This window comes from Alexandromys fortis, unplaced genomic scaffold (assembly GCF_014885135.2).
Source record: "Alexandromys fortis isolate MF-2015 unplaced genomic scaffold, M_Fortis_MF-2015_v1.1 scaffold_1, whole genome shotgun sequence".
Classification (NCBI taxonomy): Eukaryota; Metazoa; Chordata; class Mammalia; order Rodentia; family Cricetidae; genus Alexandromys; species Alexandromys fortis.
In genome coordinates, this window is record NW_026067927.1 from 29,320,639 (window position 1) to 29,343,987 (window position 23,349).

The 23,349-nt window shown below is 42.4% G+C and overlaps 1 protein-coding gene across 1 annotated transcript in view; it reads left to right on the forward strand.

Moving 5' to 3' along the window:
- The window catches only part of Fam120a (family with sequence similarity 120 member A), an 81,360-nt gene that overhangs the window by 10,762 nt on the left and 47,249 nt on the right, over positions 1 to 23,349 (forward strand). Inside the window, exons 2-5 of the mRNA XM_050144180.1 lie at positions 8,366 to 8,612; positions 12,393 to 12,475; positions 17,522 to 17,650; positions 18,529 to 18,625. Of these exons, the coding sequence (XP_050000137.1) occupies positions 8,366 to 8,612; positions 12,393 to 12,475; positions 17,522 to 17,650; positions 18,529 to 18,625 (556 nt within the window). The remainder of the gene's footprint in view (positions 1 to 8,365; positions 8,613 to 12,392; positions 12,476 to 17,521; positions 17,651 to 18,528; positions 18,626 to 23,349) is intronic.

A 23,349-nucleotide genomic window follows, 5' to 3' on the forward strand; every position in this document is an offset into this window, starting at 1 on the left:
CAGAAAAAAAAAACAAAAACAGCAACAACAACAACAAACCAAACAAACTGGTTTTTTTTGGGGAAAGAATGGATCCACCATGCTCTTGTCATTTTGCCAGTTAGTATAGTGCAGTAACAGGAGGTTCCAGCCAGAGGGCTGATCCCTGAGGTCCAGTGTGCTTCTGTCTTTGGAACTAGGGCCCATCCACGAAGAGCTGTGACAGGTCCACTGAGACAGCTGGGGCTTCTCTAGATCCTGGCCAGAGTGTATGACTTTGTAAACATTACTGTGGTAAATTGTATCAATTTAAAATTCTTTTTTTGGAACTCTTAAAATTAAGTTTTGGTATTTCAAATTTTGGGATGAATTTAAAATCTTGTCATTTATTTGCTTATCTAGATACAAGATGTTAACTGAGTCTTTAGGTGCATGTCACTGTGCCCAGCTTAGAGTTAGTTTAACAAAATAATTCTATTAAGTTTTAGCTAAGCCATTTGGAGGTTTTTATAATCGGCTATTTTAAATAGAATCCTTGTGAAAATACTATGATGTCTCTTGCCAGGTTTTTTAATTTTTTAAAAATAAAAAATTTAACTTTCATATCTTTTATATCTACTCCCTTGTTTTTTTTTTTTTTTTTTTTAAGAAGGGAAAGGAAGCAAATTTATTACCACATAAGCACTGAGTCAAACTGCAGTTGTGTAACAAACAACCTGCTAAAGGAATTGAAAGGGGGAAATCATACCCTTTGGTTGTCTTTTTACAATTATAGTATGGTACACATAATTTGCCACCTTAACTATTTTTTTCTGCATATACATGTGTGTAGTGTACATTCTTGTGTGAGCACATGTATATGTGTACATGTGAACACCAGGTGATGTTGAGTATCAATCATCTTTTACTGATCTTCACCTTCTGTGTTGAGGTGCAGGCTGTCTCCCACTTGAGGACTCCACTAGTCTAGCTAGCCAGTTTGCTCCAGCAATCTCAGCTCCACCTTCCGATAACCGTAATTACACATGAGCCACCGTGTACGCTCTCAGTTACGTGGGTGTGGGAGATGGGCAATTGCCAGGCAGGTGCTTTACCTGGTGAGCCAACCCCCAGCCCTGATGTTGTGTCTTTTTGGGGAACTGCTATGCTGTTGTTCACACTTGCTGTACCGCTTTATGTTCTTACACGTGCTTGCCTGTGCTTCTTGTCTATTTTTGAACAGCAGCCATTCTACTTAGTATGGTTACTTGGGTGTAGTTTGCATTTCCCTAATAACTTGCCAAAGTTGTGCATCTTTTTGATGTCACTCCTTTTGGAATTCTGGCCTAACTCAAACACTTTTCATTGCTTTTTGGATCATTGCCTTCTATTCTTGTGGAATAAATGAGGTCTGTAAGATCTGCTTGGTCAGTTGTGATTGCAGTTTCCCTAGAGGGAGATATTGGAATGAATGCTATTACAGTTATATCTCCCCTTTAAAGTCAGAAACAGTAACCCACCTCACCAGACTGGAATTGACAATTGGATTCGATTTGTGAGTTGGACGAGGGCAGGAACAGAAGCCAGGAGTGAGTTTCACCACCTAATACTTACAGGCTGGACTTCTGTGGGCCTATGTCAAAGCTTGTTGCTTTATCTTATAAACAGAAGAATTCAGGTTCATAAACATCCTCTATGACCAGACAAACTTGTATCTTCTCGGTTGGCTGGAGGATGGGTTAATTATTCCGTGAGCTGTCATACAGTGTGTTTTTCTCTATGACATGTCCTGGTTTACTTAAGAAGTGCCCGAAACATTTCAAGTGTTTGTTACCTGAAATGATTCTGTGGGGTTCCCATGCAATGTGTCTAATCATCCCAGCTTCCCTGTGATGAACACGGAGGTATACCAGTATTAAGTGGGCAGTTTACCACCTGCTTAGCAGGGGCCTAAGACTGTGCTTTCCCTATAGTTTAGGAGCTAGTGACAGCGCTGCCCCCAGGGCTGTCTCTGTGTCTGCTTTTCACAATTTATAGTAATAATGCTTGCTAGCTAATCTTGGAAGTCATTGTTCTTTATAAAATCAACTTTGACTTACTTGTCCCTCTTGTTTTAATGTGTCTGTGTGTCACTTGTGTGCTTGGTGCCCCTGGAAGCCAGAAGAGGGCATTGGATCCTCTGGAATGTAGTTATAGACCGTTGTATGTACTGGGAACCAAATTCTGGTTCTCTGGAAGAGCAGCCAGTGGTCTCAATATCTGAACCATCTCGTCAGCTTATTTATTTTTTAGTTTGTCTAGTGCCAAATTAACCCAAAATTCTGTAGTAGATTGATAGTAGAATAAAAATAACCATCCTAAGCTAAGAAGGTACTTTCTTGACAGCGAAACCAGTACATTTGCTGCCACTTAAACCTTTCATCATTAGCCTTGCCTGCCCTGCTTCTTGGGAGGGTTTGTAGCTCTCACCTGCTGGCTCAGGCAGGCATCGTGTGTGGGTCATTGGCCTTGCACTCAGCTGGAGCTGAAGAAGATTGTTTCTTTGAGTGTGTGCAGGAGTTTTGAATTGGAGTTTCACTTCCTTGGTGGGAAGTTTGCCCCACTTCTAACAGCAGGTGGTCTCAGCGGCTTCTGGCATGGGATTTTTAATGATGAAGCAGCTCAAATCCAAGTCTAAACCTTAGAGATGGGTTCTCTCTGAGGAGCTCTGAAGGCTTAGTTCTTTTATTTTATGCTTTCTGGGGTTAACGGTAACAATATTTTCAACGTTGCATCTCATAGACTTCTTTGTTTGTTTATTTATTTATTTATTTATTATTTTTTTTTTTTTAAGAGGCAGGGTTTTTCTGTGTAACTCACTCTGTAGACCAGGCTGGCCTCAAACTCTGAGATTCACCTGCCACTGCCTCCTGAGTGTACCACCACCACCACCTGGATTCTCATTATTTATTAGTGTGTGTGTGTGTGGTTTTTTGAGTCAGGATTTCTCTGTATAGCTCTGGATATCCTGGAACTCACTTTGTAGAACTCAGAGATCCACCTGCCTCTGTTTCCCAAGTGCTAGGTTTAAAAGGGCACACCACCACTGCCCAGCTATTTATTATTTGTTAAGAAAGGGCCCTGCTATGTAACCTAGACTGTCCTTGAACTTTCCATGCCTTGGCACACTGAATGATGAAATTATAGACATCTGCCACAAACTTGGCCACATACGTTTCCCCATGTTGGGATTTGAGTATCTGTGTGAGTATGTGCGCAGGTGTATGAACCAGAAAAGCATGTTGGTGCTTCCTCTAAGCACTCTACCTGTTCCCTTCCGGGCAGGGTCTCTCCTTACACCCGGGTGTCCTTGGCCAGGCTAGAAACCAGCAAAGACCAACGGTTTTCCTGTCTCTGTCCCACTCTGCCCAGGGTGGGGGGTGGGTGGAGTTAGGGCTGCAGGCATTTGTGGGAATGCTGGCTTCTCATTTGGGTGCTTGGGTTCAACTCTGATCCTCACTATTGCAGAGCAAGCACTCTTCACCACTGAGTCATTTCTGGCCTCAAGCTTCACAATGTTTATTCACTCCTAAAAAATGAAATTAACAAATTTATGGAGCTATAAATATACAAATTTTATTGTATTGCTCCCAGGCTCATCCTGGGAAGAGTAAAAGCAGGAGAAAAGGAAAAAGTAATGGAGTCCTGATCACCAGAGGAGGATGCTCCTGTTTGTCCTACTCTGGCTTCAGAGCACTGAAGTTCTAGGACTTAGTTTGTACATATGTGTGAGTATGTGTGTGCACATGTATGCGTGTGTATGTGGAGGCCAGTGGTCTATGTTTAGTGTGTTCCTTTTGCTTTTGAGACAGGGTCTCATTGAAGCTAGAGTTCATCAATATGGCTGGTGAACTCCCGGGCATCCTCCTGCCTCTTCCTTTCTCCTTAGTGTTGGGATTACAGAAGTTCTTTTACATGAGTTCTGGAGATCCCAGCTCAGGTTCTTGTGCATGTTTAGCATGCACATCACCGGAGCCACCTTCCCAGACCTTAATTTAAAATTTTACGAAAATACAATCCAATTTATTTAGAGACAGCTGAGGCTGTCCTTGATTTCTTGGTTGTCCTGTTACCACTTCCCAAGTGCTGGGGTCACAGGCAGATGCCACCGTGCTGTTTCTTCTTTTTTCTTTTTTTAAAAATATTTATTTATTTATTATGTATACAATATTCTGTCTGTGTGTATGCCTGCAGGCCATCAGAGGGCACCAGACCCCATTACAGATAGATGGTTGTGAGCCACCATGTGGTTGCTGGGAATTGAACTCAGGACCTTTGGAAGAGCAGGCAGTGCTCTTAACCTCTGAGCCATCTCTCCAGACCCCCCCCCCCCCCCCGTTTGTTAAGTTTGGATGAATGACTACCTGTGGTGGGGCACTCTTTCTTACTCCCGCTCAGACCTCCTGTCTGTGCTGTTTTCACTCTAATCACATCTTCTGCCAGGTCTTTTATCAACCACCATTACCTTAAAGCTTAAAGAACTGTGTATTTGTCCACTGTGAGCATAGTTATCCATTCATCAGTCAGTCAGTCAGTCCTGGTTAAGGCTGGAAGCAGGTAGTGGGGTAAGGGCCTAACATATGCAAGGCCCTGGATTCTATCCTAGCACTACTACAAAATAAAAAAAAAGGAAAAAGAATAGTCCGATTAGAAAGAAGCATACCCTTTAGTCCACTCTCTGCTGTCAACTTTGTGCAGATTCTTAAATTTTATGGGTCTGTCTCTACAAAAAACAAGGACCTCTGCTCTCACACACATTTTGTATTAGAGAAGGCTTGTTGCCTGACACGCGGGAAGCACTGAGACCGAGAAATGCCACATCTTGTGAGTTCCCAGGGATTCTTAAGTTGCAGATTAGCAGGGTGGTCTCTCCAGCAGCAGCGGCGGCAGCAGCAGGAGTGATTGGCAGTAGTTCCCATTAGCATCTTCCTCCACCCCAGCAGAATTCTTTGTTTGTTTTTAACACTGGTCTTTAGTTTAGCATTTAAAAGCAAAGTGCAGCTGGGTATGATTATGTAGGCCTGCAATACCAGCACTTGGTAGGCTGAGGCAGGAGGATTACAAGTTTGAGGTTATCCTAAAAAAACCACAGTGAGATCCTGCCTCAAAGGAACAACAAAATCTAGTGTATTAAAAAGTGCACAAACTTTAGTAATCCACCCCAACTCTAATTTGCAAATGATTAACAGTATTGTAATTCTTGTCCCCCCCTCCTCCCCGAGACAGGGTTTCTCTGTAGCTTTGGCTCCTGTCCTGGAACTAGCTCTTGTAGACCAGGCTGGCCTCGACTCCCAGAGATCCGCCTGCCTCTGCCTCCCGAGTGCTGAGATTAAAGGCGTGCACCACCACCACCCAGCTTCAGTTTGGTTTTCTCCTGTAGGAGTTATTATGATTCTTTTCATGGCTAAAAATCTAATGATTTTTATTTGGTAGATTAGCTTTTAGGCTATTTCCTGGAGTAGGGTTACTGGGCAAAGAACATGAAGGTTTTACAGCTTTTAAAATATATTGCCGATTGTTTTACAACACTCACAGCATTGTTTGAAAGCTGACAAGTTAACCTGACCCTCTGACTCAGTCTTCCCCTTCCACTCTTTAGCTTCTGATCCCACCCAGGTGAAGCTTTACTTCCCGATCTTTGATTTTACCTCAGATCTGTGTGGGCATGGCTTTGGGAACCCTTCCAGAGCCGCCTTTTTCAGCTTTTGTTTGAAAAGTCTTCCTTAGAAGAAGCCCTTCCTTCCTGCCTTGAGTGAAGCACATAGTCAGGGAGCTCAGAGAGTGAGTGGTGAAGTCAGGAGTTGAGCCTAGCCCTCCTGTTCCTAGCCTTGGATATGGATCTGCTCTCGGTTTTCTGGAACAAGGATGCTAATGAACTAACTGCCCACAGATAGAAATGTGGACCGTGCAGACTCCCTGCGCCGTCTCCTATAAGCTGTGAATCCTCTAAGATGAGTGGTCTCCTGTCGTCATAGGAGTCTCTTCCCTTTTATTGAAGAACCTCTTTAGAGGGGATGTCTGGGAAACAACCAGTAATTTCTGTTCATTTAGCAGTACTTTAAAATTTCTTCCTTCTTTTTTTCACCTTTGAGGTTTCTATGGAAGAAAATTATTTGAATAAAGAACTTGGACTAGACTAAGATTACCATTTCAAGATAGAATTAATTTTTGAGCATTTTTAAGTTACTTTTCTATGTTAACTGATGTGTTTCTAGATTAAGGATGAGGTAAGTTTCTCTTCATCTATGGAAGACCGCTACCTGAGTAATTATAGTTTTGCTTTTTCTTATACCATAATAATGTTTTATTAAATATTCTCCCCAGGAGAATTCAAAAATTTATTTTTCCTTTAGCTAGTATCATTAACAGTTTGCTTTGCCTCTTGGTGAAATTTCATTACACGAATTTCAGCCAGACCTGGAAACCACTTCCATTGTGAAAGCCCGCAAGGAGATGAGCTTAATGATGGCCACCGCTGAAGAGACACAAATGTTCTGTGTCACTTAGGTGCAGGAGGATAACTGCTGCTCCTCTGACAGTTGGCCACTGGAACTTAATTTTAAATTTAATTTAATTTAAAATTTCACTCATTAATCCATACATTAGGTTGTAGTTCTAGAATTTCAGGTTAAAGAGGACATGCATCTCTCCTTAGTCTCTGGAGATTTAACTGAGTCCCCTGACTCATTATAAATATTTTTAATTGGTTTTATTGAGCTATACATTTTTCTCTGCTCCCCTTCCTGCCTCTCGCTTTCCCTACAACCCTTTCCCATGGTCCCCATGCTCCCAATTTACTCAGGAGATCTTGTCATTTTCTACTTCCCATGTAGATTAGATCCATGTATGTTTCTCTTAGGGTCCTCATTGTTGTCTAGTTTCTCTGGGATTGTGAATTGTAGGCTGGTTTTCTTTGCTTTATGTTTAAAAATCAGTTATGAGTGAGTACATATGATAATTGTCTTTTTGGGTCTGGGTTACCTCACTCAATATGATGTTTTCTAGCTCCATCCATTTGCCTGCAAATTTTAAGATGCCATTATTTTTCTCTGCTGTGTAAATATACCTCATTTTCCTTATCCATTCTTCAATCGAGGGGCATGTAGGTTGCTTCCAGGTTTTGGCTATGACAAACAATGCTGCTATAAACATAGTTGAACACATGTCCTGTGGCACGATTGCACATTCTTTGAATATATACCTAAAAGTGGTATTGCTGAGTCGTGAGGAAGGTTGTTTTCTCTTTTTTTTTTTTTCTCTTTTTTTTGGTTTTTCGAGACAGGGTTTCTCTGTGGCTTTGGAGCCTGTCCTAGAACTAGCTCTGTAGACCAGACTGGTCTCGAACTCACAGAGATTTGCCTGCCTCTGCCTCCCGAGTGCTGGGATTAAAGGCGTGCGCCACCATCGCCTGGCTGTTTTCTCAATATAAATTCTAATCTCTAAAATACCTTCACTTGTTGAAGAAACAAATAGCTTCCTAGAATTTTAGTTAAACAGAGTTTGAGAATTGGCAAGAGAGGGAAATCAATAGTTTGGGATTTGAAGTATTACACCTTGTTTAATTTAAAAAAAAAATGATTTGGACTTTGGTTTTAACATTTCAGAGCAGTTTTCAGTGCTTGTGGGCATAGGACCGCAGCCTCCCTGCCTGCTTGTCAGTGAGCCTCCAGGCTAGGTTACTGTGCGTAGTTCCTGTAGTTCCTGGTAGGGGTGCAAAGTGAAAGTGCTTGGGCTCCTTCTCTTCACAGACGTGGCAGTTAGCATGTAGTGAGTCTAAGTGGTAGTTCTGATGTGGCTTGCTCAGGAACTTTAGGGTGTTCATGTGTATCCCGAGAATCCCAGTGATGAATGCCTTAGGAACGTAGACTAGGACATAGCTAGATATAGTTTTTTTTTTTTTTAAGGAGAAAGTGTAATTCTGTTTTCCTACACTTTTGATGTACTTTGAAGAGGTTGTGTTGGCTATGCAAATGTGGGTGTCTCCTTTGTCTTTCTGCTTTTATTTTCCCTTTTCATCTTCCCCACCCTCTCCATCTTCCCCCACCCTCTCCATTTTTCTTCTAAATACTGTCACAGGGATCAGTCAGATTTGCCTGTTTTTAGGCAGGGTGAGTTTTGAATTCTCATGGGTGGGGATTAATTTGCAGTCTAGATGGGATGGTAGATTATTGACAGGTGATTTGAGTTCAGTTTCCCAAGAGAGTCCTGTTGGAGCACTGTGCTACACACTTGGTCCTGGCACTTTTGGATCATTTGAATAATATTTATGTCAGTAGCTTTTTAATGCTGTCTAGTACATCTGCCTGTTGAGCCGCAGCTGCAGTTAGAACACGTATCTGATGGTATTTTCTTCTTTTTTTGTGCGTAGGTTGCACAGAGCATTGAGGATCACCATCAAGAAGTGATTGGCTTCTGCAGAGAGAATGGTTTCCATGGTTTGGTGGCGTATGACTCTGATTATGCACTGTGCAACATCCCCTACTACTTCAGTGCCCATGCCCTGAAACTGAGCCGCAATGGGAAGAGTCTCACCACAAGCCAATATCTGATGCACGAAGTTGCCAAGCAACTGGACCTGAACCCAAATCGTTTTCCTATATTTGCTGCTCTGTTAGGTAGGTGGAGTAGTGTAAAAACTGTTTTCTAAGGGAGTGGTACAGTAAGCATACTAATGTATCCTTTGAAGATTTTCTGCCTGAATGCTTTGGTTTTATATCTGATATTTACATTTAAGAATGAAAAAAATGGGTTCTTAATTGTATTCTTTTGTATATTTTCTCCTTTTTTGCTAGTAACGTATGGTTCTTGTTTCTAAATTTTTGTTTATATGTTGTTCTATCCAGGCCGATAAACTTAACTCTGTGATAAACTCCAAGTTTTAGAAAAATAACATTTCTGAATCACATGTGCTAACACGTGCCAACTATGAAAAATGAAAGTGGTAGTGACCATCAAACTGGTAGTGTAAATTGTGTTTATAAAAGAAGAAAATATGTGATTGGCATTGTGGCACAAGCCTATAATACCAGCATGCAGGAAGCTGAGGCAGTAGGATCACCACAAAGCAAGTTCAAAACCATTCTGAACTACACAGAGAAACCCTGTCTCCAAAAAAAAAAAAAAAAAAGCCAAAACAGTTATCTTGAGAGTATACTGCTCAGAGGGCTGGGGAGATGGCTCAATGGTTAAGAGCACTGACTGCTCTTCCAGAGGACCTGGTTCCAATTCCCAGCACCCACATAGCAGCTAACAGCTGTCTGCAAGCCCAAGATATGATACCCTCACACAGAGATACATGCAGGCGAAACACCAATGCAAATAAAGTAAAAATAAATAAACTATGCAAAAAAAAAAAAAAGATTGTATTGCAGTTGTCAAGGATTGAGTTCAGTTCCCAGCACCCATAGTGGGTGGCTTGCCTCTATAAGTACTTGCACACAGAAATATACACAGGCTGGAGAGATGATTCAGCAGTTAAAAAGCATTTGCTGCTCTTCCAAAGGACCCAAGTTTCAGTTCCCAGCAGCCACATGATAGTACACAACTGTCTGTAACTCTAGTTCCAGGGAACCTGACACTCTCACACAGAAACATAGGTAGGCAGAACACCAATACACATGAAATAAAATGTACACACACAATTCAAAATAAAACTTTGATTAGAGAGATGATGGTTCAGAGATTAAGAGCACTTGCTGTTCTTGCAGAGGATCCCACCCCTACCCCTAGTTTGATTCTTAACACACATGTAGTAGTGCACAACCACCCATAACTCTAGTTCCTAGAGAGCCAATGGCCTCTTCTGACCTGTAAGCATCAGGCACACATGTATGACATACATACATACATGTAGGCAAAACACTTGGACTCATCCAGTAAAATAAATAAGTTTAAAATTAGAAAAAATAATTGCTGGGCACTAGTGGTACACACCTTCAGTCCCAGTACTTGGGGAGGCAGAGGCGGGTGGATATCTGAGTTTGAGGTCAACCTGGTCTACAGAGTGAGTTCCAGGACAGCCAGGGCTGTTACATAGAGAAACCGTGTCTCAGAAAACTAAATGGAAAAGAAGACTACACACACAAAATCTAAACACAAAGAATATATGCCACAGGACTAAAGCATTGCTATGATTTCTTTCCCTTTGAATGGTAGCCATTATTATAAAAGAAAACAGTTGCCTTTTTGTTTTATTTTGTTTTGAACTAGAGTTTTATATAGGTTTCCAATGACTTTGTTCAAGGATGAGCTTGGACTTTAGGGCCTCCTGTCCTTGCTGGATTATAGGTGCATGACACCATTCCCAGCAGAAAAACAACCACTGTTTTTGATGTCTGAAGCGTGTGTTCATCTGCTCATACATACTCGGCACTGGGATGCTGATACAGGAAGATTGGGAATTTGAGGCCAGCCTGGGTGACATTGACATGTTAGTTCCAGACCAGCAGAGTTGTATAGCATATCAAGAACCTATTTTATAGCTGGGCAGTGGTGGTACATGCCTTTGATCCTAACATTTGGGAGGAGGCAGAGACAGGCAGATCTCTGTGAGTTCATACAGAGCTAGTTTCAAGACAGTCGGGGTTCTTAAGAAAAAAACCCCAACAAACCAAAAACCTATTTTATTACAAAAGTCGGTAGGGAAGTGGCACATTACATAGATGACCAGTGTTTACCTAAGTGCTATGCAAAATGTCTTTTGCCTAGAATTTGACATATGGATGAATACTTGATTTTCTGTTTAAGAAATGCTGAATATATTTCTTTGAGGTAATATCAACTCATACTTTTTTAGATAATTATATTAGAAAAATTTGAAATAAGTGAAGAAAAAAATCCAAGTAATACTTTAGCTAGGTCTGTATGTTGTTACTCAGGAGAATGATGCAACAAGATCAAAAATTTAAGTCCTTTTGGGCAACTTAGTAAGGCCCTGTCACAAGACAAAAAAGTAAAATGGGGCTGCAGCTCAGTGGTAGAATGATGTCCGCCCTATGTTCAATTCCCAGAAGTTTAAATGTTATCCAGTTAACTTGAGGTATAGAGTCTAGTCTGTTCAAGAAGTTTAGATAAATTATGAGTAAGTTTATTTATTGTAGGTTTTGTAAAAAAATTGTTGTCTTTAAATAAAACTATTTCCTTCTCTGTAATAGAAAGTACAGTTATTTAAAATGTTTGGGAAGTTGAGTGGAATATTCATTTAAAAATGTTTGAGTTGAGTTTTTACAAAGTCCATTTCTCATACTAAAATTAACTTCATATTCTCTCTCTCTCTCTCTCTCTCTCTCTCTCTCTCTCTCTCTCTCTCTCTCTCTCTCTCTCTCTCTCTCTCTCTCTCGGGGGTAGGGGGGAGGTTTCAAGGCAGGATTTCTCTGTGAAACAGTCCTGGCTGTCTTGGAACTCACTCTGTAGACCAGACTGGCCTTGAATTCACAGAAATCCACCATCTGCCTACCGAGTGCTGGGATTAAAGACATGCATCACCACCGCCCAGCAACTTCTTATTTTCTTAAATTGAATCTTTAGAATTTGTATTTCACAACAAAATTCTGGGCAGAACACTTACAGCAGTAAGCAATACAGAGCCCAGTTGTGTGCACAGCTGGGGCTTATTTGTGTTGGTCTGGGTGTCCTGGGGTTCACACTGTGTGTTTGGGATAATAGGCTGTAGCAGTGCTGCCTGTGTTATTGCCTGTTAGTAGGTAGTTGGTGGGTCTGATGTTTTAATGTAGAAGTGATTTAGCCAGGAAACAAACATCACAGAGTTGCTTAGGAAATCACTACTTTAAAATTGCACCGAGTAGCAGCACCCTAGAGATGTGTTTGGGGCCCTAGAACCCTGCTATGAAAGAACGCCCTTTAAGAATATAGTTTCTGCTTATAGACAGGCATAGCCCTAGCGGTCGGACAGACAGCTCAGATATTATAGTCTGTGCTCTGTCACAGATACTGGTGGGTGGTGAGTCATGCTGTGACACAGTTGTTGTTATTTCATCTTCCTAGGGAATATTTAATAACCACGAGTCCACATCTGGCTATATCATTGTCAAGTAATTTTGAACCACAGGTGTTTCAGGAACACATGAAAACTTAGGTCTCGTCTCTATGTGACTTCTTGGAATCCTTAGACTGAAGTTTTGCATACTGCTGGGAAGTTGATTCGGTGTGTAGCTCTGTGAAATCCTTAGTACGAATGGTATCCAAACTATCTGAAAATTCCCCTGGTGTTTGAGTCAACTGTCAGGACTGCCTGCTGTGTGTTGCTTCATAGAACAATGTGAAGAAATGCTTGATTTCTCTTGAAAGTGGAGTACGCATTAGCTAGCACACAGTGGTGTAGGAGTCTCCTGTGTCACTGATCCATGGCTCTTACACTGTCCACATTTATATTCTAGGAAACCACATACTACCTGATGAGGATCTGGCTTCCTTTCACTGGAGTTTACTTGGTCCAGAGCATCCACTCGCCTCACTGAAGGTACAAATGTCACTTGGTTTTCCAGCATTTGACTGGCCACTGTGATTTTGTACATATAATACAATGCACTATGTACTTTACTGAAGAAGGGGACATGCTGTGTGGGTAGAAGTGTCTTGTTTGTGACTCTGTCCTGCTTCCTCCTTATTCTCAGCACCTGTGTGATAGGCAGACTTATGCATTCCTTCAGAATGCCCTTCAAAGGCCCAGTTAGTATAGTGCCACAGCCATGCCTATTTTAACTGCTTCTTAGTATAATGAATAATTTTTAGAATATGCTTATAAAGTACTGAATTTTTTTTTTTTACACAAAGGCTTAATCTTACAAGTACTGAAAATTTTTATAAAGGGTCCTGTAAATATTTTAGTACAAAACTATGTAGGTTTTTTTTTTTTTTTTTTTTAAAGACAGGGTTTCACCATGCATCTAAACATGGTTGACCTGGAATTTGCTGTTTAGATCAAGATGACCTTGATCGGGTTGCCTTCTTAAAAAACCAACAAAAGCAAAACATTGCCTGATTATAGAAGAAAAAAATGGAGGCACCTAACTTGAGGTGTTTTGACTGGACATTCTGCTCTTATTGGTTGATCTTTATGGCTTTCCTATTTTTCCATTTTTACTCTCTAGACTTTAAATAGTAGAGAAAAGTGAGCCTGGGTCTTGCTGTATAGTCCTGACTGGCCTGGAACTCATCACAATCCTTCTGTCTCTGCCCTCTATCTAGGTGCTGTGATTGCAGGCATCAGCTATCGCTGCTGGCCTAACTGTATGTTCTCAGTGGTTAATATGAACTCTGAGAACCTAGATTTAGCATGAAATGTAGTCTCTGCTTTTTTTGTTGTTGTTATTTGTTTGTTTGAGACAGGGTTTCTCTATGTAGCTTTGGAGCCTGTTCTGGAACTTGCTCTGTAGACCATTTTTCTGTTTGGTTTCCTTTCTCTTGACATAATGCTTTCAGGTCTGCTGCTACTGTGGCATGTCTCAGCACCACATTCCGTCCTGGGGCTGGATGACACCCCATGTATGATTATGCCACCTTTTGTTTGCTTGTCAGCCTATTGACTTTTAGGTTGTTTATGTTTTCTGGTGAATTCTGTTGTAAGCCATTGGTGGTGCACACCTTTAATCCTAACACTTGGGGGGCAGACACAGGCAGATTTCTGTGAGTTTGAGGCCAGCCTAGTCTATAGAGTAAGTTCCAGGACAGCCAGAGCTACACAGAGAAACCCTGTCTCAAAAAATAAAAACAAAACAAAAACCTAAAAACAAAAGATTAAAAAAATTAAATAAATTCTATTATGAACACATTGGCACACTTTTTTATACATTTCATTTTTCCTTAGTGTTTAGGCTGTGTGCTCATTCTGTGCTTGGTGCTTTGAGAGTTCATCACACCATTTCATGCTGTGCAGTGGCTGTACGATTTCTGTTCTCCCAGCAACTTGTGGAGGGTTAGATTTCTGCATGCCCTTAACGCCCAGGTTACTGCCTGTTCTTGTACTTAGTCATCGTGGTGGTTAATGAGGTCTTCATTTTACTTTCAAGTTGACTTTCTCTAATGACTAATGGTGGTGCACATCTTTTCCTGTGCTCATTGGCCATTTCCCTGTCTCCTTTGGTTGAAGGTCTACTTGGATCCTTTGCCTTTTTTTTTTTTTTTTGGTTTTTCGAGACAGGGTTTCTCTGTGGCTTTGGAGCCTGTCCTGGCACTAGCTCTGTAGACCAGGCTGGTCTCGAACTCACAGAGATCCGCCTGCCTCTGCCTCCCGAATGCTGGGATTAAAGGCGTGCGCCACCATCGCCGGGCATCCTTTGCCTATTTTTAAATTGAGTTATTTATCTTCATCAAGTTAAAACAGATTTTAATATATTCAGATGTAATTCTTCTGCTGTATATATGATTTGCAAGTATTTTTTCTTTTTGATTTTTGAAACAGAATGAGCCAAGTTAGCTTCCAATTTTCCATCTTCCAGCCTCTATTCCTTCCTCTCGAAAGCTGGGATTACAGACTGTTGCTGCCTTTTCTCCTTCCCAGTGGTGTCCTGTTAACTTGCACATCACTAACTTGGTTACATTTTGTCATTTGCCCTATTCCCACCCCCTACAGCCCGTGGTCCTCAGTGTACCTTAGTTTAGTGCAGACATCTAGGTTACACCCTTGGTCCTCTTGTATTCTACTGCAACCTCCTGTCTCTAGATCCAGGAGCCAGATTTTGTCTTCTGGAAGTTTCCACTTAATGACTTAATTCTAAATAATTATTTCTACTACTGTCACTTTTACCTCTTGTACTGAAACAAGAACACCCAGGGACCTCCTGATGAAGCATGATGCACCCACTACCCCCACGTCATCCATCTTACCTTCCTCCCATGCTCTATTCCTGGAGGGTATAATGGTGCTGCTCTCAGAGAACAGGTGGATGTCATTGTGGAGACATGGTCTAAATTAAAGAAAGGGTCTGTGAGCCCATTGTCAGAATGTCCTTTCTAATCACGATTGCAGCAAGAATTTCAGTACACATTGATTTAAGAATGCATATGGAACTTTAAAGGACTGAAAATAGCAACCATTCTCCTCCCCCCATTTTTCTCTTGTGTTGGAATCTAAGTCCAGGACCTCGAGCATGTAGACAAGTCTACCACTGAGCTATTTCCCCAGCCCCAAATATAATTTTCAATATGAAGAACAAAGTAGGATGACTTAACCCTGTCAAATTTTAAGACTAAAGCTACCACTATCAGTCAAGATGACCATAAAAATCAATGGAAGGAAACAATTCAGAAACAGCACATATGTATGGCCAGGTATTTTCATCAGAAGTGAAGTGAGGGTCATCTTTATAACCAATGCATATCCATAAGCATTAGAAGAAAGTAGCCAGGTGGTGGTGTTGCACGCCTTTAATCCCACCCAGCACTTTGGAGGCAGAGGCAGGTAGATTTCTGTGAATTTGAGGTCAGCCTTTGCTCTTGAAAGAGGCAATCAGGAAGCCGTTTTATATCCAGTGACTTCTGTTCTTGCCATCTTGAGTTATTGTACTTCAGTGTATAAAGCCACCTGAAATAACCAGTGTTTCAGATACTGTGTGAGCCTGGGGAGATTAGTGCTGTGTCTGGTATTTGAGTGGCCAGCTAGTCACAAACACCTGTAGGGTTGAACCTTTGGATTATAATTTGAAGCCAGAACATGAGGATATTCTCCCCAATCCCCCAACCCACATGCTGCCCTTGCTGGCGGGGCACTCACTGTGAGCAAGGTGCCTTAAGTGTTGGTTAGCAGGAACTTGGGAGTAAAGTGGTGTGGGTTAGCCCAGGATTTCTGTCTTGGCCTCTCCTCCTTGGCTGCTCTGGTGATCTCACTTGCCTTGTCCTGGGGTTGTTGAAGCACTCCATGTGACACAGAGCATACTCCTTCCATCTAGAGTGGTTCAAGGCACTTTTGCTCTTTTGCTTGTTTACTGGGAGCATGAGTGACAGTAGTCTTTTGCCATGCACTGAGGGCCATTAGGCTTCTAGGAGTGTGCTGATGGTCAGCATCAGTAACCCCCTCAATGACACTTAGGGAGCCCTTCTACTATTTTCCCTGAACCGGAGTCTACGAACTGAACAGAGAGTGCTGCTCCTAGGGTGTAAACAGTGATCCACATGGAAAATTCCACTTGGTCTAGGGGGAAAAACACACTACCTTTTATCTTTTTTTTTTTTTAAAGGGAAATTTAATGTAGCTTTGGTCATCTGGAAATTTGCATAGTAATCTTAAAGCGTAAGTGGATGTATTTCCATTTTATTTATTAAGGTTAAAGTTTTCTTAAATAATTCCCCTCCCCATACATACATCTCTGATTTAAAAAAACACAAACATTATCTCAGTGTTAGAGAGACTAGAAGTCCAAATGGATCTTGCTGCACTGAAATCAAGGTATAACAGGCCTGTGTTTATCTGCAGTCTCCAGAGAGAATTCTCCCTGAACTTTTCTAACTTCAGCAGCTGCTCACATTCCTTGGCTTTTGGCTCCCTTCTCTGTCATCAAAACCAGCAATGGCAGGTCCTGTCTTTCTCACACCGCCTCATAGACACTGTTCTCTTGCATCTAGGACCCTATCATTACTCCTTGCCCATCCACACAATCCAAGACAGTATTTTTTTTTCTTTTAAGGTGAGCCAGTTGGCAACCTTTTTTTGACACAACAGTGTATGTGCGGGTTCTGGATAGTGGGATGGTGACAGTAGTGAGAGTCATTGTTCTTCTTGGGTGGTTTTGCTTTTCTTCTAATTTACTAATTCGCCTTCTGGTAGCAGCTGTTCTTGGATAATGAGAGTGCCCCACTCTCATTATTGGATATCAGACTATATTTTCCTTTTTTTCTCTTTTCTTTTTTCTTTTTTTTTTTTTTTTTTTTTTTTTTTTTAGTTTTTCGAGACAGGGTTTCTCTGTAGCTTTGGAGTCTGTCCTGGAACTAGCTCTTGTAGACCAGGCTGGCCTTGAACTCACAAAGATCCGCCTACCTCTGCCTCCCGAGTGCCACCACCACACGGCTTCTATTTCTCTCTTTTCAAATGTGCCCTTCAGTGGGAGGTGGTACTCTTGTCAAGCTCATAGATAAACTTGGTGGGTGTAGGCACTTGGTAACTGAGTTTATCCTTCAAGTTTCGGGGAGCCTTGAGTACAGGTTCAAAGATCACACCACACTGCCTAACCTGTTGATACAGAAAGGAAGCTAATGGCTTCTAATGACCCTGCTCAGTTTGTGAGATGTATGTAGGTCCTGTCCTCAGAACACTGAATGATGAAAGCCTAGCCATGCTCTTTCAGCGTCACGGGTTTGAGCAGATGAATTGTGTTTTTTCATCTGAAAGAAAAAGTTGGCTGTAGAGCTAGCTGTTCTTAGATAGAAGTCCAGGCCAGGGTCTCACGGGTGGGAGGTAGGCAGGTCCTAGTAGGACCAGTAGGCATACTTTTGCAATGTCTGGGCCCTACATGCAGACTTACCCATCTCTGAGGCTCGTGCCTACTGCTGACATGTGCTTTTGTCCTCCCAGGTCCGAGCCCACCAGCTGGTCTTGCCACCTTGTGATGTAGTGATCAAAGCTGTAGCCGACTATGTCCGCAACATTCACGACACCTCTGACCTGGATGCCATAGCTAAAGATGTTTTCCAGCATTCTCAGGTAACAACACGAACTGGAAAAGGTTTGGGCTTTGCATGGGTTGTACCCAGGATTGTAGACTGGAAGCATGTGCTTGGGATATGAAGCTGTAGGACTGGAGGATTAGGGTAGCCAGTATGTCTTCCATCAGCTGGGTGATCTGAGCCTCTTCACCTTGCTTGTTAGGTGAACAGGAGGGGAGTTAGTGTAGGTAATGACAGAGTCTGTGGTACTCTGTGTTCATAAGATGCATGTGCCAAAGGGTTGTTTTTGTTGGTTTATTTTTTTCTTTTCCTTTTTCGTTTTCCTCTCTCTCTCTCCCTCTCCCTCTCCCCCTCTCTCTCGATCCACCTGCCTCTGGCTCCTGAGTGCTGGGACTGAAGTCATACATCACCATGCCTGGCTCATGCCAAAGTTTTCAAAAGATAAAGTGCACGTTGGTCATATGGTGTTGTAGATTGCAGGTTAGACTTTCTGTGTGGGAAGTAAAGAATGTAGACAAGTCTGCTCAGTAGAGCAGATGAGGGTTGAGATACCCAGGCTCTTCCTGAAGAGCCTAAGTCAGGCTCTTGTTAGCCTCCCTGTCTAAGCCGCCCATCCCACCTGGGAGGTCCTGGGGGGTGGAGAGAAGGTCAAAAACCCCTGGAAGGTCAGAGACCAAACAGAGCTGGTCAGAGAAACCAGTGCCCATCCCTGATGCCAGCTGAGAAATCTATTTTCTGACCACATTGCTTTAAATTTACATTAATTTTTTGGTAATAATTTATTGTGTTTGATCTAAGGTTTTCATGTCATTCTCTGTTCTTATCTAACCTGAAAGGTTATAAATTGTTTATGTGCTGAATTATGATAAAATTATGACCAGTGGCATAACTAAGGCTTTCCTACATCTATTTTAGTCTAGAACAGATGACAAAGTCATTCGATTTAAGAGAGCAGTTGGATATTACTCAGCAACTAGCAAGCCTATGCCATTTCACCCTCCACATTACTTAGGTAAGTAAACAAAGCCCCCATGTGATTGCCATTAACTGTAGAAATTCTGAGATTTAATTATTCCCCAGCAGATTTCATATGTTTACTTATTTATTTTTTTGAGACAGGGTCTCTGTATGAAGCCCAAGCTGGCCTTGAACACAGAGAAATCCACCTGCCTCAGCCCCTGTGTGCTCAATTAAAGATACACACCACCACGTGTAGCAACTTTGTTCTTTGAAAGTACTAGTTTCTTCCCTTACACAGGTGTGGCCCACTTTCTTGGTAGTTCCTAAGAGGGACTGTATCAGCTCCTAAGAGAAAATTCGGGGCTATGGAGACAGCTGCAGGTCACCGCAGGGAAGTCTCCTGAGGACACAGTGCAGTAGATTGACAGTAGCTCCTCCTCTGCTTTCTTCTCTTCTTTCTTCTCCCCTTCCCCCCCAAAGCCATGTTTTCCCCCTTGCAGCAGGGCAGGTTCAGCAGAGATAAGAAGAGTCTTAAGAAGTGGCACCCCAGCCTGTTGATGTTGTTTTTTATGCCAGCTGTTAGCAAAATAGGAATATTCATTAGATATATGTGGGAATTATACTTTTAAAAAGTTTTTATGTTTGTTTGTTGTGCATGTATGGGGGTGGGCCACAGTTCAAGAGACAATTCTCTTACTGAGAGAGCTCTGGGGCACAAACTTAAGTTATCCGGTTTGTGTGGAAAGCACCGTTACCCAGAACCTAAGAACTGTTGTTTGTGGATTCATGCATGGTGCTCTGTCAGAGTGTTTGTCAGGCATTGGAAACCTGGACCAGAGATGCTGGCCTTGGCATGACAAATGGGAGGTGGGGTTGAAGGACTAGGGGTGCCTGGCCATCTGTTCACCCCACCTCTCTCTTGGTATTCTGTTCACTCAGTTCTATACTGTACAGTTCATTTTTCTCAGAGCAGTCAGAGTAATGTTTCAGAACATGAACGATACTACTCTTAAACCCCTGCACTGGCTTCCCATCACACCTGGCCTGACTCCATCTCTTTGCTCTGCTTACACCTGACCTTGCACAGCCTGCTCCCAGGCCTATGGCACAGTAACCCCGCCTGCTGACAGCTTGCCCCTCAGGCCCATGGCACAATAACTTTTTTTTTTAATATTTTTATGGTTTATTTAACTTTATTTTATGGTCATTGGTGTGAAGGTGTCAGATCCCCTGGAACTGGATCTTCAGACAGTTGTGAGCTGCCATGTGGGTGCTGGGAATTGAACCCAGGTTCATTGGAAGAGCAATCAGTGCTCTTAACCATTGAGCCATCTCTCCAGCCCGGCACAATAACTTTTTTGTCTCGAGTGGACGAAGCCAGCTTCTGGTGGTGGCCTTTGCACCAACTACTAGGTCTGGTGTTCCTCTCCCTGACTGCCTTGGATTTGGGACAACTGGTGTATGAGACTCAAATGTGAGTGTCTGTTCTCTGGGGGCACTCAGCATTTTCTCTCAGTTGCTACAGTCCTCACACACTGTCTCCCGTGCTTGCTGGGCCTTGCCTCACATCTTCTTCCACCTGCAGAGAGCAGGAACCAGGGGAATCAGGGCCTATTCTGCATCCTCTGTGGATAAACACTTGACTGAGTGAATTAAGCCACTAAGATTTTCAATCAAAGGAATGAAGTAATGTATTGTCTTTTGGCATTATTCTTGGAAAAGGAACACAGTTTATAGAATGAGACGGTATACATTGTTCTGTCAGGGTATATCTGCTGTATACTTTGCACACAGGAGATGTTTCATATGGGGTGATAGAGAGCATGAAATCAAGACTAGCCTGTGTGTCTGGGTCCGTCTAATACAGCCACTTGCTGGCTTTGGGCTTCGTGTTGTGTTGTAGTGGCTTCACTGCATGAACATGAAAGAGAAAGTGTATGTGAAGTGTTTGTTATAGGCAGAATGGCCTAAAGGGCACCAAATGATTGACTCAGTGATGGAGTGCTGGAATGAATGGTCAGGAAGCCTGACTGCTAAGGGAGGAGGATAGGCATCGAGTACCAACATTTGGCTCCTCTCTCTATTACTTTGGTTTTTACTCCTATAACCAAATATCTGAGACTGGGCTGGCAGGATGGATCACAGGTAAAGGGTATCCCTGTTGCCAAACCTGAGTTCCATCCCCACATCTCACATGGTAGAAGGAAAGAACCAATGCCCATAACTTGTTCTTGGACCTCCACATGCATATTGTATCACATGTGTACAGTAAATAAGCAAATAAAACAATGTTTAAAATGTTTATTTAGCTGAGACTTCTGGAAACTTGGGCCATGGCACTGGAATCAGCTCAGCTCTGATGAGGACTTCATAGCAGATGGGCCACAATGGTAACTCTACTGTAACAAGAGAGCATACTGTGAGACTGGAAGTGAGAGACAGACGGGGCTCCACAAAGCCCTTCCAAGGGTCTTTACGAGTTCCCGCTGTGCTCCAGCTCTTGAGGGTTCCATCCATCACCCTCAGTACCACCAAACTAAGGACCAACTGTCTATCACAGGAACCTTTTAGAAACAGCTTTCCTGACCATAGCCCATGGGATAGTAAGCAGCAGCTACTGTCTATGCAGTTATCTGAGATTATGTGAGCAGCACGGTGCCTCAGTGTATTAAGGACAGGAAGAAAGGAGAAAGGTAGTGTGAGCCTTCCATATCTAAGTTCCTAGAATGTTTGTAAAGGAAAGGAAACTGTGTGAAATATACTGCTTTCCCCCTATCATTTCTCCCCCAAATAATGCAATATAGCAACAGAGCATTTACCTTGCAGTTAGTCATTGTTGTTCTTAAGTCTTTTTATGTGAAGTACATATGAGGGTACACACAGGGTCTGTGTATGGATTCTTTGTGTACAGGTTCTTTGCAAATATACCATACATAGAAGGTACTTGGACACTGTAGAAGGAGCGGCAGGGCTGCGTCCCCGGCACCCGGCCGCCCACATGGCTAGCTTATGCCCGAAATAATTACACGGAAACTGTATTCTTTTAAACATTGCCTGGCCCGTTATCTGTAGCCTCTTACTGGCTAGCTCTTACATATTAATCTAACCCATTTCTAATAATCTGTGTAGCCCACGAGGTGGCTTACCAGAAAAGATCTTAACCTGCGTCTGTTTGGAGTGGGAGAATCATGGTGACTCCTCAACTAAGCTTCTTTCTCCCAGCATCCTGTTCTGTTTTCTCCGCCTACCTAAGGGTTGGCCTATCAAATGGGCCTAGGCAGTTTCTTTATTAGTAAGAAATCACTCCCACATCAGGACACCCATGGATTTTGGTATCCACTGGGATAATGGAGTTACCAGAATACCCTTGGAATACTTTGGGGATACTGAGGGATGACTGATTGTACATATGACATTGCATTGATCAAGACTGGTAACCATGTTGAAGGCATTTTATGTAAACAATGTGAATTTTAAATTAAGTTATAATGTCTGTGAAGTACATTAATATTTTCATATTGAAATATTATATTTCAAATGATACTTAAGTGTTTTACGGATAGAATTGACTCAGAATTCCGTTTCATTTTCTGTATCAATCCACTCAAAGGACAACACACTCACCTTAAGAAGGACCTTTCTCTGGACCTGACCTGATAAAGGTCATTAGAGTTTCAATACTCCTACGCTGGGGGCCTAGAGAGACATCAGTATCCAAACATTCTACCAGTGAGCTAGATTCGTGGGGTATTGTTGAAGGATTAAAAAAAAGTATGTGTTCAGATAATGTCTTTATGCCTTCTCTTAGATTTTTTAAAAGTAAGTACAGGGGATATTGAGATGGCTCAGTAAGGCACCTGCTGACATGCCTGTCCTCTTGAGTATGATTTCCCTGTTGCAAGTTGTCTGCCAACCTCCACACATGTACTGTGCTGCGTGTCAGCATACACATACTAGGGATGATGTGATTTGTGTCCCAGCACACTGATAGCTACAGCTTGTCATGAATCACCACTCTGAACACAAGCATGAGAAAGATTTAAGCTGAGTTTTCAGAATTTGTGGTTTAAAGTGACAGATGACACAAGTACTAATGTCCTGCTAGTTACGTGAGCGCAGACTAGTGTCGGCACGGTGGCACCAATCCCTCCTTATTATCTTAGCTACCTTTCTGTTATGTGAAGAGACACTAGGGCCAAGGCAACTTAGAAAAGAAAAAGTTCATTGGGGCTTACAGTTTCAGAGGGTAAGGTCATGACCATCATGGCAGGGAGTATGGCAACACGCAGACTGGGCTGAGAGTTCACCCCAGAGCCACAGCAGAGAGCGCTACTGGGGAATGGCGCTACTGGGGAATGGCACAGGCCTTTGAAACCTCAAAGCTTGGCCCCAGTGATATACCTCCAACAAGGTCATACCTAATCCTTCTCAAATAGTTCTACCAACTGGAGACTATGTATTCAAATCTGTGAGCCTATGGGGGCCATTCTCATTCAAGCCACCAGTTAGGAAAAATAAATGAGCTCTTAGTACACTCTTGTCCAGAAGGTTAAAACTATATCAAACACTGTTGAGGATGCGAAGTAACAAGATGTCTATTGCTGCTCTTGAGATGATTCAGCAGTTAAAGGCACTTCCTGCCACTCCTGACCATCTGAATCCAATTCTTGTGGCCCATATGAATGAGGGAGAGATGACTCTCACAGGCTGTCCTCTGACCTCCATGCACATGCTATGTCATGTGTGTGCCAGGTGTCCACACACATGCCCTCACAC